At 44.7% G+C, this 14,224-nt stretch overlaps 1 protein-coding gene across 2 annotated transcripts in view; it reads left to right on the top strand.

The window, feature by feature from the left end:
* Window positions 1–5,795: 5,795 nt before the first annotated feature.
* Window positions 5,796–14,224, top strand: part of SOS1 (SOS Ras/Rac guanine nucleotide exchange factor 1) — a 140,632-nt gene continuing 132,203 nt past the window's right edge. For both annotated transcript variants that reach the window (XM_082642697.1, XM_082642696.1), the window contains exon 1: window positions 5,796–5,964. In XM_082642697.1, the coding sequence (XP_082498823.1) occupies window positions 5,878–5,964 (87 nt within the window). In that variant the 5' untranslated portion in view covers window positions 5,796–5,877. The remainder of the gene's footprint in view (window positions 5,965–14,224) is intronic.

Raw genomic sequence — 14,224 nt, 5'->3', positions numbered from 1 at the left:
ACATATGAATTTTGGGGGGAACATAAACATAAACTGTGGTTCCTTCATTTTTGCTGCTCTATAGTATTCCACAATTTATTTACCCATTCTACTGTTTATGCTATAACAAACAATGCAGTGAGGAATTTTCTTTGGGATATATATGCTATGGGAATAAATCTATGCCAGTTTGTATAGGACATGCCCATATTCATATTTCAAGAAAAGAAATAGTTATCTAAAGTGGTTCTTTTTCTTTTCTTTTTTTTTTTTTTGCGTTACGCGGGCCTCTCACTGTTGGGGCCTCTCCCGTTGTGGAGCACAGGCTCCGGACGCGCAGGCCCAGCGGCCATGGCTCACGGGCTCAGCCGCTCCGCAGCATGTGGGATCTTCCCGGACCGGGGCACGAACCCACGTCCCCTGTATCGGCAGGCGGACTCTCAACCACTGCGCCACCAGGGAAGCCCTCTAAAGTGGTTTTAATCATTTATTTTCCCATGGCAGTGGATGAGGATTTTAATAGCTTTACATCCTTGCCAAAGCTTAGCATTGTTCAACTTCTAAGTTTTTGCTAATTCAATGGGCATGAAATAATACCTCATTGTGGTTTTAACTTGCTTTTCCCTGATTACTAGTGAGGTGAACATCTAACCATCATTATCTCCTTTAAAGTAAACCACCTGGGGACTTCCTTGGTGGCACAGTGGTTAAGAATCCACCTGCCAATGCAGGGGACATGGGTTCGTAGTCCTGGTCCAGGAAGATCCCATCCCACATGCCGTGGAGCAACTAAGCCCGAGCGCCACAACTACTGAGCCTGCGCTCTAGAGCCTGTGAGACACAACTACTGAAGCCCGTGTGCCTAGAGCCTGTGTTCCGCAACAAGAGAAGCCACCGCAATGAGAAGCCTGTGCACAGGAACAAAGAGTAGCCCCCGTCCGCCGCAACTAGAGAAAGCCTGTGTGCAGCAACGAAGACCCAATGCAGCCAAAAATAAATAAATAAATAAATTTATTTTTTAAAAAATAAAGTAAACCACCTGTCCTGGATACTAATTCTTTTTCGGTTGAGTTGCAACTACTTTCTCCTACTTAATGGCTTGTGCTTTCACTTTTTGTATGCCTTATTTTGATTTACAGAGGTTCTTAGTTTTAATAAAATCAAATTTATCAATCTTTCCCTTTATGGTTTGTGTTTTTTTTGTGTATTAGTTGAGAAATCTTTTCCTACTTTGAGCTCATAAAGATATTCTTTATTTTCCTTTCACAATTTTATAATTTTGTTTTTTACATTTAAGTCTTTTATCCACATGCAGTTGTTTTGTGCCAGGTGTGAGTTAGGGATGTAATTTCACTTTTCTATATGCATTTATCAACTGTGCATATTTCATTTATTGAGCACTATACCCTTTCCTCACTCATCTGCAATGCTTGCTGTGTCATGAATTGTTTCTGTGTATTTGGTCCTCCACAACAAGAGAAGCCACCGCAATGAGATGGGTCCACTGGTATGTTTGTCTGTTCCTTTTCTGATACCACGTTGTTTTAATTACTCTAGCTGTGTAATGTCTTCATATCTGGTAAGTCAAGTTCCCCTACCTTGCTCTTTAACAGAAGAACTTTTTTTTTTTCTCTTCCATATACATTTTAGAACCAGTTTATCAAGTTCCACGACAAACTGTTGGGAATTCAATGAAAGTTGAATTGGATTGGGGTGCAATCAGTTTGAGGAGCTATTACCACTTGAATCAACTGGAAAAAGACTTTTGCCAAAAACAAGACTCTGCCGGGTTCCAGGAATAGTCCTAAATATCTTGGAGAGCTTTTGATCATGTCTTCTAATTGTACCTACCTTGCTCCCCACCATCTTTGCCCGAGAGAGAGAGAGAGAGAGAGAGAGAGAGAGAGAGAGAGAGAGAGGTGGGGCGTGGGGGGGAGAGGAGGGAGGATCAAAGTATTAACTAAAGATGATAAAGGATGGCTATCCAGTGGTTTTATCAGCCACTGCTTTCTCTGGTGTATTTTTCTGGGGACATAATTGGAGAAATGGAACTGAAAGGGGGATTGGGAAGAAAGGGTGAGGAGAAGCATTGAGAGGATATGCTGCTGGAAGAGAAGACCTTAACTTTATTGATGGCTGAAACCGCTGTTTCTTATGCCTATTGGACTCTAAAGTTTAAGGGTAGGAATCCTAAATGCGGGCTGAAAAAGACTTCAGAAAGAAGGAGGCATATGTGCTGGCGGCGGCAGCGTGGATAAGAGTTTCACGGTGAGCGTGTATATGGGAGGTGGGGTGAAGCTGTGGTGGGATTGGAGGAAGATGATGAAGGGCATTCTAGGCAGATGGAACAGAATAGGCAAGAAACGAGACAGAAATAATGGGTTTATAGGAGGCAATAGTAGTTCATTTTGAGTGAATGACATAGCTGGAAAGATAAGTAGTGGCCCCATTGTGCAAGGCCATGAATACAAAGCTAAGGACTTTGGACTTTATTCTGGGATGACCGTGGAGACTCGAACGGGAGAGAGTAACTGCATCTGAAGTTTGCTTCAGGAAGATGGTTGCGGCTGCACCCAGGCAGGGAACCCTGTGACTGCGTCCTGCTGCGGCGCGAGGCAAAGCGCTTAGTGCTGCACTCCCACCTGCAGGGGGCGCGCCGCCAGCCCAAAAGTCCTCCCCGCCTCCTTTCCCGCTGACCGTGTTCTGACTCGACGCGCTCAGAACTCGGCTAGCCTGCTTGGACGCTCCCCCTTCGGGCCTCGGCTAGCCTGCCTGGACGCGCCCCCGTGCGTCACGTCCGCTCAGGCTCCTGGCTCTTTAGAGTCGAAGGTGGGGCGCGAAAGGAATCTCTGCGCCTGCGCCGCGGGGCCACAGTCAGGGGTTGCAGCTGAGGGGCTTACGGGGCTTTCGCGTCTCCAGTAGCAAGTTTCTGAGTCCGCCACGGTCGTCTTCTCTCGCAGCACGCCCATAGGTTTTGATTTGGCCCAAGAGATACAAGCGAACGATGTAGAGGGGCTCGATTGCTCCCTGACCTTAGCGGCGCCGAACCCAACACCACTCCCCTTAGGTCTCTCAGCTGCGAAGAGCCGAGTCTCTTCTCTGCAGTTTCCCTCCAGCTGCTTGCTGTCAGTCTGCAGCCAAAACGTCCATACTAGTGAAAACCTGCACCGGCCGCTAAGCATGCCCAGCCGGGCTTTAATACATGTTTCTAGGGCTTGTTTACCTCTGCAGTCAAATCAGAGACTCGGAGTTGAAGGGGACCTTGGAGGTCATCAAGTCCCACCTCTTAACCCTCCCCGTCGTCCCGAGTGAGCGAATGTACGGTTTTTACTTGCACACCCCAGAAGATCACCCGTTTCTTAGGACAACTCTGATTACGTAGTCTTCCTGAAAGTTTCCGCCATTCAACTTTCATACCTTCAACAGTATTTATTGAGAACCTACTATGTGCCAAGTGCTGTAGTTCCTGGGGATACAATGATGAGCTAGAGTGAACACATAAGATTGTTGATCTTGGAGTTTACATTCCAGACGGTGGGGGCGGCGGTGGGGGGAGACCAACAACGAAAAATAAAGGCCGTGATTTATGCTTGCGAAGAAAGAAGCCAAGGCTTAATGGGAGAAAAGTATAGGTGGAAACTACTTAGCGTGATCACCGAAGGCCTCTTGGAGGCGGTGACGTTTATAACCAGCCAAGTGAACAGGAACAGAATGAGTTACAGGCTGAGAGAAGAGCAAAGCCCTTGAGGCAGGAAAGAGGATGGTGTTTTCTAGGAATAGACAGAAGGCCAGTGTGACTGGAATGTGGTGAGCCAACGTTGAGAATGGTGAGAAAAAGTTGAGAATGTAAACAATAGCCAGATGCATATTTTGTGGGTCATGGTAGGTAGTTTGAAAAGTATTCTAAGAGCAGTAGGAAGCCCAGGAATAACTTGGGGCAGAGGCTTGATCTTAATTCAGTCGTTTAGAATCACACAAAACCCCATCACATATCATATATTTTTTTTCATATCATTACTTTAGAGATTTGAAAATGGCTGTCATGTTTTCCTCTGAGACCCCTTCTCCTACCCCCAACCCCTCTCTAAGCTATGGTTACTTTACCTCTTTTTACCCAGAGGATTTATGGATGATTTTCAAAATGTCATTCTGAACACTTTGAAAGTGTGGAGAACTTTTAAATGTAAATCATATGTGTACATCTTTAAAGGAAAGGAACCAAGACTTTTATGAGATTCTCAAAGAGGTCCCGTAGAGATTAAGAACCGATGCTTAAACATTTCTCATCTATGTGATTCTGGTTATTGTTCTCTGAAATAGCAGGGTACAGTATCAATTCCAACTCAGGCTGGTTCTTTAAACTGTGATGCAAAAACAATAGCATTGCTCCGAGGATTAAATGAAATTATGCTCAAAAAGTGGTAATGGTAAACCATGAGGCGCCAGCCACCCAGTGCTACTGTTAAAAGCAAACACCTGCATCCCTGGGATGGAGGAACAATGAACAGATAATGCTCCTTAAGCATTCCACAAACATTCACTAAGTGCCTATTCTGTGTAGAGCCCCTAACCCTGGTGAAAAAGATCTGCCTTCCAGGAGTTTGTTATCTAGTTGAAAGGGCCTTGTAGAGATACAAAACACGTTAAGCTAAATGCCCGGAGAGAGGACTGAGTAAAGTGTTCCTGGGTTCTGGGAGCTGCAGGAACGGTGTCAATTTCCACTGGTGGTAAGTGGTTATTGGAGTTCATATTTGAAACGGGTTTCAAAGATGAACATATTGCATTTAAAAACACACACAAAATCAACATTACACGTACACATTTTATTCTTGGTGATGTGGAAAGACCGATTGGAGACATTGCGATCACTTCTATTATGCCGTAGGTTTCGTGAGAAAGGCACCTATCTTTTGTCCAGCCTGTTTACTATACATTGCATGCTCTGGGCAGTCCTTATCTTCACGCTCGGGAACAAAGTACACAGATACACACCCCTTTCCGAAACGAAAGGCCCAGGGACTCCGAGAGAGGGGTGGGATCCTTCTCGGCCCAACCACAATATGGGGGCCGCTGCACCGTAGCTCGCAACCCACCCCGCAGGCCCCACTCGGCCGGGGGTTCGACCGCTCGGGGCCCTGTCGCTCCTCCCCCTGCAGCCCTCGGGGGCGCAGCCACAGCCCGGCGGGGCGCCCTCCCTCGCTCGCGCTTCCCTCCTCCTTGGCTGGGGAGCCGGAAAACCCGGAGCGAACCGGCCCTGCCCGGCGACGCATGCTCAGTAGCAGGCAGGTTCAGTTCGCTAGTAGGAAGCTCTAGCGCTACACCGGCGTCGGCGGCGGCCGCGGCGGCACCTCAGGCAGCCGGATTCCCCAACAACGACCTCGGGCCTTTCCCCTCCCCCGCTACACCCCGCGCCCAGCCCCGCCCCGCCCCGGGTCGCTCGCGTTTCGGGGTCCCTGCCGCGCGGGCGCCGCGGCCGGAGTGTCTGTCCACACGCCCTCCCCCAGCCGCCGGCTCCGCCGCGGGGCCAGGCCGGGCCCGGGAGCGCAGCCCCGGCGGGCGGGCGGGCGGCGACCGCGGCGGAGGGCAACCCGGGGCGGCGCCAGCGGGCCGGGGAGGAGTGGGGGCCCGGCCCCGGGGCGGTGGTGCGGGATGCCACCGCCGCCGCCTCCGGGCTGCGTTCGCTCTTCGCGGCTGGTGCCCGTGTCGGGTGGGTGGCCGGGCGCGGGCTTCGCCCCCCAGCTCCCTCTCCGGGGCTAGCCCGGCCGCTCGGCGCCCCGAGGGGGCCGGGCCGTCCGGTGGGGCCGCGGCCCTGTTCCGCGCTAAGAGCTCGCCCTCTCGCGGCTCCCCGGCCCGGCCGCCGCCGCCCCTCTCCCAACCCGGAGGCGCCCCGGGGGCACCATGCAGGCGCAGCAGCTGCCGTACGAGTTTTTCAGCGAGGAGAACGCGCCCAAGTGGCGGGGGCTGCTGGTGCCTGCGCTGAAAAAGGTGAGGAGCGCGCGAGACCCCGCTTCCCGGCTGCAGCCCCTGCGAGGGCGCCGGGCCGGGGCTGGGGAAGGGCTGGGAGGCGGGGCGCGCGCGGAGCCGTCTTTCTTCCCGGTCTCACCGCCTCCCAGAAAGGACGGCGCACACCGAGAGGTTCCCTCACACTCGCTGGCTCTCCGTGTTGACATTCGCCCGGTGTGGTGTGTGGGAAGGCCGCAGGGAGCCTGGGAGAGTTTGTCCGAAGAATCCCACCGCTGAGAGCTTACTGCCCTGCCCCTGATTCAGAGACGAGAGTTGGAGGAGCCTCCGTTTTCAGTGGAGGTCAAAGCAGGCCACTTTTCCGCCTTCTCGGTGCTCTCCCGGAGCTGCTGACTGTCAGCCTCCGGTTTTAGGTGTCCAGTCTGCTCGTCTAAGTGGGCTCCAGAATGCTCTGGCCATAATGCTTGCTCTAAGTAATTGCAGAGCTCGCCTGCCAGCGGGAACAGGGCCTGCTTTGCTCGCCCTCTGTAATCACTCTTCATTCCCCTGAATTCCCCGACTCCTCCGATTCACAGGGGCGGGTGCACATGCCACTGGCCTTCCTTCCTTCCTTCCTTCCTTGCTTTCCTTCATTCCCTTTCTCTCTCTTTTTCTCTCCTTCCCCGCGCCCCCCCTTCCGTGTCTCTCTCTCTCAGAATCTTGGTACTGTCATTCGGTTTGTTGATTAGAAATTTTAACATTTCTGTGTTTCTTCGAGTTTGCCACATTGTTATCTAAAGTTATATACCCCGTGATCTGTACTTTTACACGTTTTAGTATAATTAGGAAATGTTGTTACATTTTCAGAGCTTCTGAAGCAACGTTGTGACTTAATAATACACTAAAACATCAGCAGCTGATCTCTGAATGAATATTAAAAACTATCAGATTATTTTTTGTTTTCCTTTTACCTTTTCTTATAAATATAGGGATAGCTTTACTCTTTTAATAGTGTTTCTAAATCCCCATTTCTTGTTGCTCGAAGAATGCTTCATGTTATCTGATTTAAAAATATTTTTATTCCTCACTGAGAGTTGAGATTATAGTGTATCTTTTCTTTTAAACATTTATACTTTAAAAAACTGTGTTTTAAGAGGTATCTGATATTTCTCAAAGGCCAGCAACTTTTACTTTCCCTTTTGCGATGTTCTCCCTCTCCCTCTCTTGGTAGCTCACAATGGAACCTATTTGGTTTGTTAGTAGAATTTGCTCATATATTTCAAATATAAGTTACTGACTTTTTTGCTCAGGTATCTGACTAGTCACAGATATCTCTGTGATAATGGTTGTCTAAGAAAACCAAATCTTTGCCATATGCCTTACCTGCTTTATTCATTAGAAATCCTGTCAGGCTCTCACTCTGTTTACTTTTGCTTTACCTGCAAGCTTGCCATCTTAGGTTGTAATAGAAGGGGAGTAGGAAGTCTCAGTGATGCTAGAAGCAGGTATCCTGACCAGGGTGGGGAAGAGACAAAAATTATTGAAAATATATAAAAGAACTAATAAAGCACTATCAGTTTGGGGCTGTTTTGCTTGGAAGCAAGCAGCTCCTATCCCATGGGAGTCACCATGAAACCCTATCAGTTGAGGGTCCTATGAGGTAGTGAAAAGAGCACTGGAGGATTTAGCAGACCAGGTCTAACTCTGCCACACTGGTGGCCCGTGCTGAAATCTGTCCACAGAAGCATTTTTTTTGGCTGGCATAGTGTTGTTTTATTTTTAATGTAATCAGATGCCAGTATTTTCAAATGGGAGGTATTACATAAAATCTGAATTTTGAGCTTTTCTTGGAGAATAGGAAGATCTCTCCACATTGGGCCAGCATTCAAGCAAGGCAGTAAGCTGCTGGAGCTGAGTAAATGGCTGCCCTCTTTAAACAAGGCATCTATCTATCTCAGATTTTCCACAGTCCCCACCAGTCCTCTTTGCTTATTTATATAAACCCGCTTTGACTTTAAGCAGAGATACCCTTGCTTGACAGTAGAAGTGATGGGAGAAGGTGGAAGTGTACACAGTCTTGCTGATGTGTGAGATTCTCCCAATTCTTATTTAAAATATCCACTAAAGATGATTTTAAGCCACCAAAGACAGGTTGAAAATATATTTGGTAGCTCAAAACCTGCATTTTCATCTGCTTGTTAGACATTTCCTGTGGATATCTCCATATCTTCTTTTAGACTTATTGTACTGTTTGCAGATGCATCAACTTGTGTTATCTAACCTGAGGCTCTTTGAACATCCAGGTTTTCTTCATCTGGACGGCCTTTTGCCTGGCCTAACACCACTCATCCTCTGGACTCTCTAGACCTCAGATCTTTTCTCAGATCCTCAGGCCTGAGTTGGATAGTCTTTCTTTCAATCTAAATATTCTTTTAGCACCCTAGCCTAGCACTTAACAATTAATTTTAAGGTCCTATTTCTTTCCTGTTTAAGTTCCCCACCCCAACTAGATTGGCTGGTCTTTGGGAACAGGGATGATATTTTACCCTCGTTTTATCCTCCATGTATACAGTGCCTGCCACCTGGTTGGCACTTAAATTTGAATGAAAGGGTAGGGAAAACCCAAACAAAACGATCAGCTCCCTCCCTTTCACCTATTAAAAAAAATTCTTCTTGATTTATTAGCTGTATTATTTTATTTGACTGGTTCAAAACTTTGGAGTCATCTCTGATGACTTATTACTGCCCACACCCAGTCAGAGCCTGTAGCTTCATTCCCCTTGACACGTTCTTTTAATCTATTCCCCCTATTCCCACTGCTCTTGAGTCCCCTTTCCCAGACTGCTGCTGTAGCCTCTTTACTGAGTTCACTGCCCCTCACCTCTCCTTTATCTATTTTTCAAATTTCAGAAGTTATAGGACACTTCTGAATGTGTCACACTCTTGTTCAGAACCGTTGATGTCTTTTGAGGGCATAGAATGAAGTGTATGTTCTTTGGAATAAACTTGATGGTGGTCTATGGTCTGGCTTCATCCTGCTTTTCTGGATGGATTGCTTACCATAGTCTTTCATATACTTTATGCTTCAGCCAGACTGGACTACTACTTTTCCTGAAAATCCCCAGAAGGTCTCAATATATCTGTTAGTCTAAGTCCTACCTTATCTATTGCATAAGCATATTGTGCCTACTGCAGACCAAGTATTGCTCTCAGCACTAAGGATTAAAAGGTAATTGACATCATCCAGAAATGACTAAGTTCAAACATGATGGGAAGTGGCAGAAGATGAGTTTGGAGAGGAAACTGATTTCTAGAGAATTTTTTGTATGTTAAGCTAAGGAGTATGAATTTTATCTTGAGGGGATAGATGGCATTGAGGAATTTTAAATAGGGGAGTAACATAAAATTTCAATTTTAGAAAATCCACTTTGGCCATAGAATAGAAAATGGATTGGAGAATAATGAGACCCAAGGTAAGGAGAAAAGTTAGAAGAAGGCTAGGGTTAATAGTCCAGCCAAGAGATGATATGCATTTGAATTAGGATGGACGTGTGGAGATGGATTTTATTTGAGAGATGTTTAAAAGGTAGAATTGACAGGATCTGGTAACTCACTGATTGATTGGGGGACATGGTAAGAGTAGGAGGATTCTTAAGTTTCTGGTTTGAGTGCCTTTAGTCAGGATAGAGAATGTAGGAGGAGAACCTGCTGGGGTGGAAAGAGTGGCATTATAAGATGAGTTTTGAACTTGTTGATTTAAAAGTCATTTTGGGTTATCCAGGTGGACTTGTCAAACTGGCAACTGGTTGTTGTTATCTGGTGAAACAGATTTGGGACTTCCAGGTGTGTGAGTAGAGCCTGAGCATAGACGAAGCTTATATCCTATGAAAGACTTACATATGAACGTTCATGGCAGTTGTGTTCAGCAAAAAATTGGAAACAACCCAAATGTCCATCAGCAGGTGAATTAATAGACAAATTGTGATATAGCCATACATTGGAATACTTCTCAGCAGTAAAAAGGAATGAACTATCGATATACAAGACAACGTTGCTGAATCTCAAAATAATTAAGCTGAATGAAAGAAGCCAAAGAAACCACCCCCTGCCCCCTCAAAAAAACACCATATTATATACTATAAATGTCTAGAAAATGCATCCACAGTGACAAAAAGCAAGTAAGTAGTTATTTTGGGGGGAGGCTTTTATGTTCATTTGTCTTGATTGTACCAGTAGTTTCAGGAGAGTATACATATATTAAAATTTAACAGATTATACAGCTCAGATATGTGCAATTTATTGTATGTTAATTGTACCTCAAAGAAGGTGTTAAAAAAAGTAGATGAGGCCACCCACTGAAAATGATTAGAGATAAGAATGAAATAAGGCTGGCATCAGAACTGGGGAAATAGAATGGACAGTAGGGTGTAGGGGGAGAGCAGAGGGAAAGGCATGAGTAAAGGAGATTAAGGAGGAAAGAGTCAGGTAGAAAGAATGGGACCCTAGTGTCTGAGAGGCTGAGAATGGAAGGAGTTTCAAGAAAAGTGTCATTAACTGTATCAGGCTATAGAAAAGTCAAATAAGGGGCCTGAAAAGTGTTAGTTAGATTTGACAGCTTAGGGGTCACTTATGTCCAGGCAGTTTCGGTGTGAGGATAGAAGATGGAAGAGCATGGAAAAAGAATAGCAAGAACAGATGAGTTTCTTCAGATTTTTTTTTCGCCCCTAGAAGCTTGGAAATGAAGGGAAAAGAGATACTTCTGTGACAAGAAGGGGATTCAAGTTGGGGAAGACACTTGTTTTTTATTTGAAGGTGATGGAAACTTGTGTATGTTAGGAGGCTTTGGGGAAGGAGCTGATCGAGAATGCTAGTGAAGATACTGAACAAGATGAGCTCAGGAACACAGCAGTGGGATTTGCCTTGAATTATTTGCCAGGTACTATTTTAAGTGCCTTGCATGTGTTCTCTAATCCTCACAGTATACTATTATTGTCTCTATTTTATAAGAGAGAAAACTGAGGTTTGGAAAGGATAACTTGGTTACAGAGGTTGCACTTTTAAGCAGTATTGATGATGATCCGCTGCCTCTGGCAGGAGTGATGACATCCTTTCTTCTGAGGTGGGAGGAGGTGAGATAAAATGGGTTTGTAGGTTGGGGAGCAGGTAGTTCATGCTCGGTAGCCACTATGTTCATGATGGAATGAAAGGCAAGATCCTTTACGTAGAGTGAGGAAAGAGAAATGAGTAAGGAGTTTAAGAAGCATAATCCAGTTTTGGAATTGCTGCTGTGGAGTCTGGAGAAGGAGCCAGCCAGTGAATGAGAAAGGAATTGCTCAGCAGTGCTGAGTGTGGAAGTTAGAAATTTGGAGTAGCATTCACTGGTCTAGTGGTTGTGAGATTTTCCTCGGGCAGCACTCATCAGTTTAGGTAAATGGGTAGAGAAGGGTAGTTGGTTGCAGGTGGCTGCAGTAGAGACGAAGAGAATAGAGATATTTCAGATGATTGGAAGTTAAGCTATAAGAGACATAATGGAGGTGTAAATGAGAGCTCCATGGATTAGAAATCTCAATGAGTTAGAAGAGGAGGGTAATGGGAGCAGGTAAGGAATTATTTTACAATTTACACCTGGATTTTATAATTTACATTTTACCGTTTGCTTTATCACATGCCTATCCATCTCTCTATCCATCCACCAATACATCTTACGTTTTGATGGATTTCAAAGTTGTGGACATCGGTACACTTTACCCCTAAACACTTCAGCATGTATGTCATTAACTTAGAGTTCAGTATTTGCGGTTCTTTTTGTTTTTTAGGTAAAATTTACATATAATGGAATACACAAATGTTAATTGTACCACTTAATGAATGCAAATGAATACAACCTATGCCTCTACCAAGATATCGAGCATTACCATCACTCCTGAAATTTCCCTCATGTGCCTTCTCAGTCAGTTCCTGCCCCCAACCTCCAGAAGCAACTGCTCTTCTGATCTTCTATCATCCTACCATAGGTTAATCTTATCTGTTCTAAGATATCATATAAATAGAATTGTACAGTATATATTTTTGGAAAGGCTTTTGAGATTGTGTTTATGAAGAATTCATTCCTTTTTTCTATCATATGAACACGTCAGAAGTTTATCAAGTGGATGTATACCAGGGACGTTTCCAGTTTGGGGCCATTATGAATAAAGCTGCCATGAATGTTCTTATACAGGTTGTGTTGTAGAAATGTTTTCATTTCTCTAGGGTAAATATCAGGAGAAATGGCTCATAGTGTAAGTGTCTGCTAGTTTTATAAGAAACTCCCAGACCTTTTCTCAAAGTGGTAATACCATTTTATGTTCCCACCAACAATGTATGAGAGTTCCAGTTGCTCTACATCCTTGACAGTATTCAGTGTTATTAGTCTTTAATTTTAGTCATTGTGGTGGGTGTGTAGTGGTATCTCATTGTGGGTTTTTTTTTTTTTTTTTGCGGTGTGCGGCCCTCTCACTGTTGTGGCCTCTCCCGTTGTGGAGCACAGGCTCTGGACGCGCAGGCTCAGTGGCCATGGCTCACGGGCCCAGCCACTCCGCAGCATGTGGGATCTTCCCGGACTGGGGCACAAACCCGTGTCCCCTGCATCGGCAGGTGGACTCTCAACCACTGCGCCACTAAGGAAGCCCAGAAATATTTTGTTTTTTGATGCTATTGTAAATTGTTTTAAAATTTTATTTTCCAGTTGTTTGCTACAAGTATATAAACAACAGGTGAAAATTTGGAGAGCAATAAAGAGAAGTTGCAGGGTGACAGATGTGCCCAGGCCTAGAGAGAATTTAGTCCAAATGGGAGATGAAGTAGAGAGACTTCTAAGGGGAAAGAGAGAGGGAGTTTCAGAAATTTTATATTGTTATCAGTTGGAAGTCCTTAAATATGCATTGAGTCCTTCAGTATGCCGAAAATGCATGAAAAAGAAAGGCATTATGAAACTCAAAAAAGTTGTTTAATAAAGATGATATATCTGAATAAAAAACAAAAGCATGTAGCTGACTTTTGTATATTGATCTTGTGTCCTTTGACCTTGCTCGTAGTTGTTTTGTAGATTTTATAGGATTTTCTACATAATTATGTCATCTGCAAATAGAGTCTGATATTTATTTCTTTATTTCTTTTTCTTATTTTACTGACTAGGACTTCCGTTACAGTGTTGAATCAAAGTAGTGAGAGTGCTCATCCTGCCTTGTTCTCATTTTTAAGGGAAAAGCATGTCTTATTTCACCATTAAGAATGATGTTAGTTTTCATTGATGCTCTTTATCAGATTGAGGATTTCCCCTTCCACTTGTAGTTTTCTGAGAGTTTTGGGGTTTTCTGAAATCATAAATGGATATTGAAGTTTGTCAAATGATTTTTCTGTGTCTCTTAAAATAATCATAAGGTTTTTCTCCTTTATTCTGTCAATATTATGGTAAATCACATTAATTGATTTTGAATGTTAACCTACATTTTCTGGATAAGCCATAGCAGATAGTATTTCATTGATTTCCTGCTTTGTGTCAGTATTCTAGGCACTATGCTTGGTACTTTACTTACTTATCTCTGTTCTACCCATTGACTTTTCAAGGTGGTGATTTTTACAGCTGAGTTTTACAGATGAGGAAATGGATCCTCAGGCAAATTGCTCAAGATCTTGTGACTAATGAGTAGAATCAAGATTTGAACTTAAGTCTGTTTAGCTTCAAAGACAACTCTTTCCACTGTACTGTGTTTCTTCCTTTGGGTAGGCAGTATAATACAGACAATGGTGTTCTAATTGTCCTGCACCTTAGGTTTTAGGGAAGCAGTGTCTTAGGAGGGAAGGAGGCTGAATGAAGAGGGTTTTGAAACTCCTTGAGTTTGGCTGAGAAGCTTAACTCTTTTACATATTGGGGCTCTGTGTAGAATTGCATTTGACAAAAGGATTCTGCTGTATAAAAAAGTAATAATTTTAAAGGTGGTAGATAATGAAAAGACAGCATAGACCATAAAGGAAAGGGCTGAGAAGTAATGGTCTTGGGATGGCAATAGGAAGCTAGGAGACTATCCTTGTATGTTTATATTTGGGAGTGAAGGAAGTGACATTTTAGTGGAAGTGGGAGTTAGCCAGGTGAGGATGAGGAGGAAGTGTGTTCCAAGGGTTTGTGGTCCAAAGAGTCTTTGGAGTCCAAGAGGAGCTCAGCATCTTAGGAATTCTGAGTAGCTGGAGTCTGGAGCGTGGGGCCAGGTCTTGTGAACCAAATTGTTGCATTTTATCTGGTGAGCAGTGAGGAACCACTGAAAGA

Source organism: Mesoplodon mirus (genome assembly GCF_964341445.2).
Source record: "Mesoplodon mirus genome assembly, chromosome: 14".
NCBI lineage: Eukaryota > Metazoa > Chordata > Mammalia > Artiodactyla > Ziphiidae > Mesoplodon > Mesoplodon mirus.
This window is presented reverse-complemented; position numbering and strand designations above follow the sequence as displayed.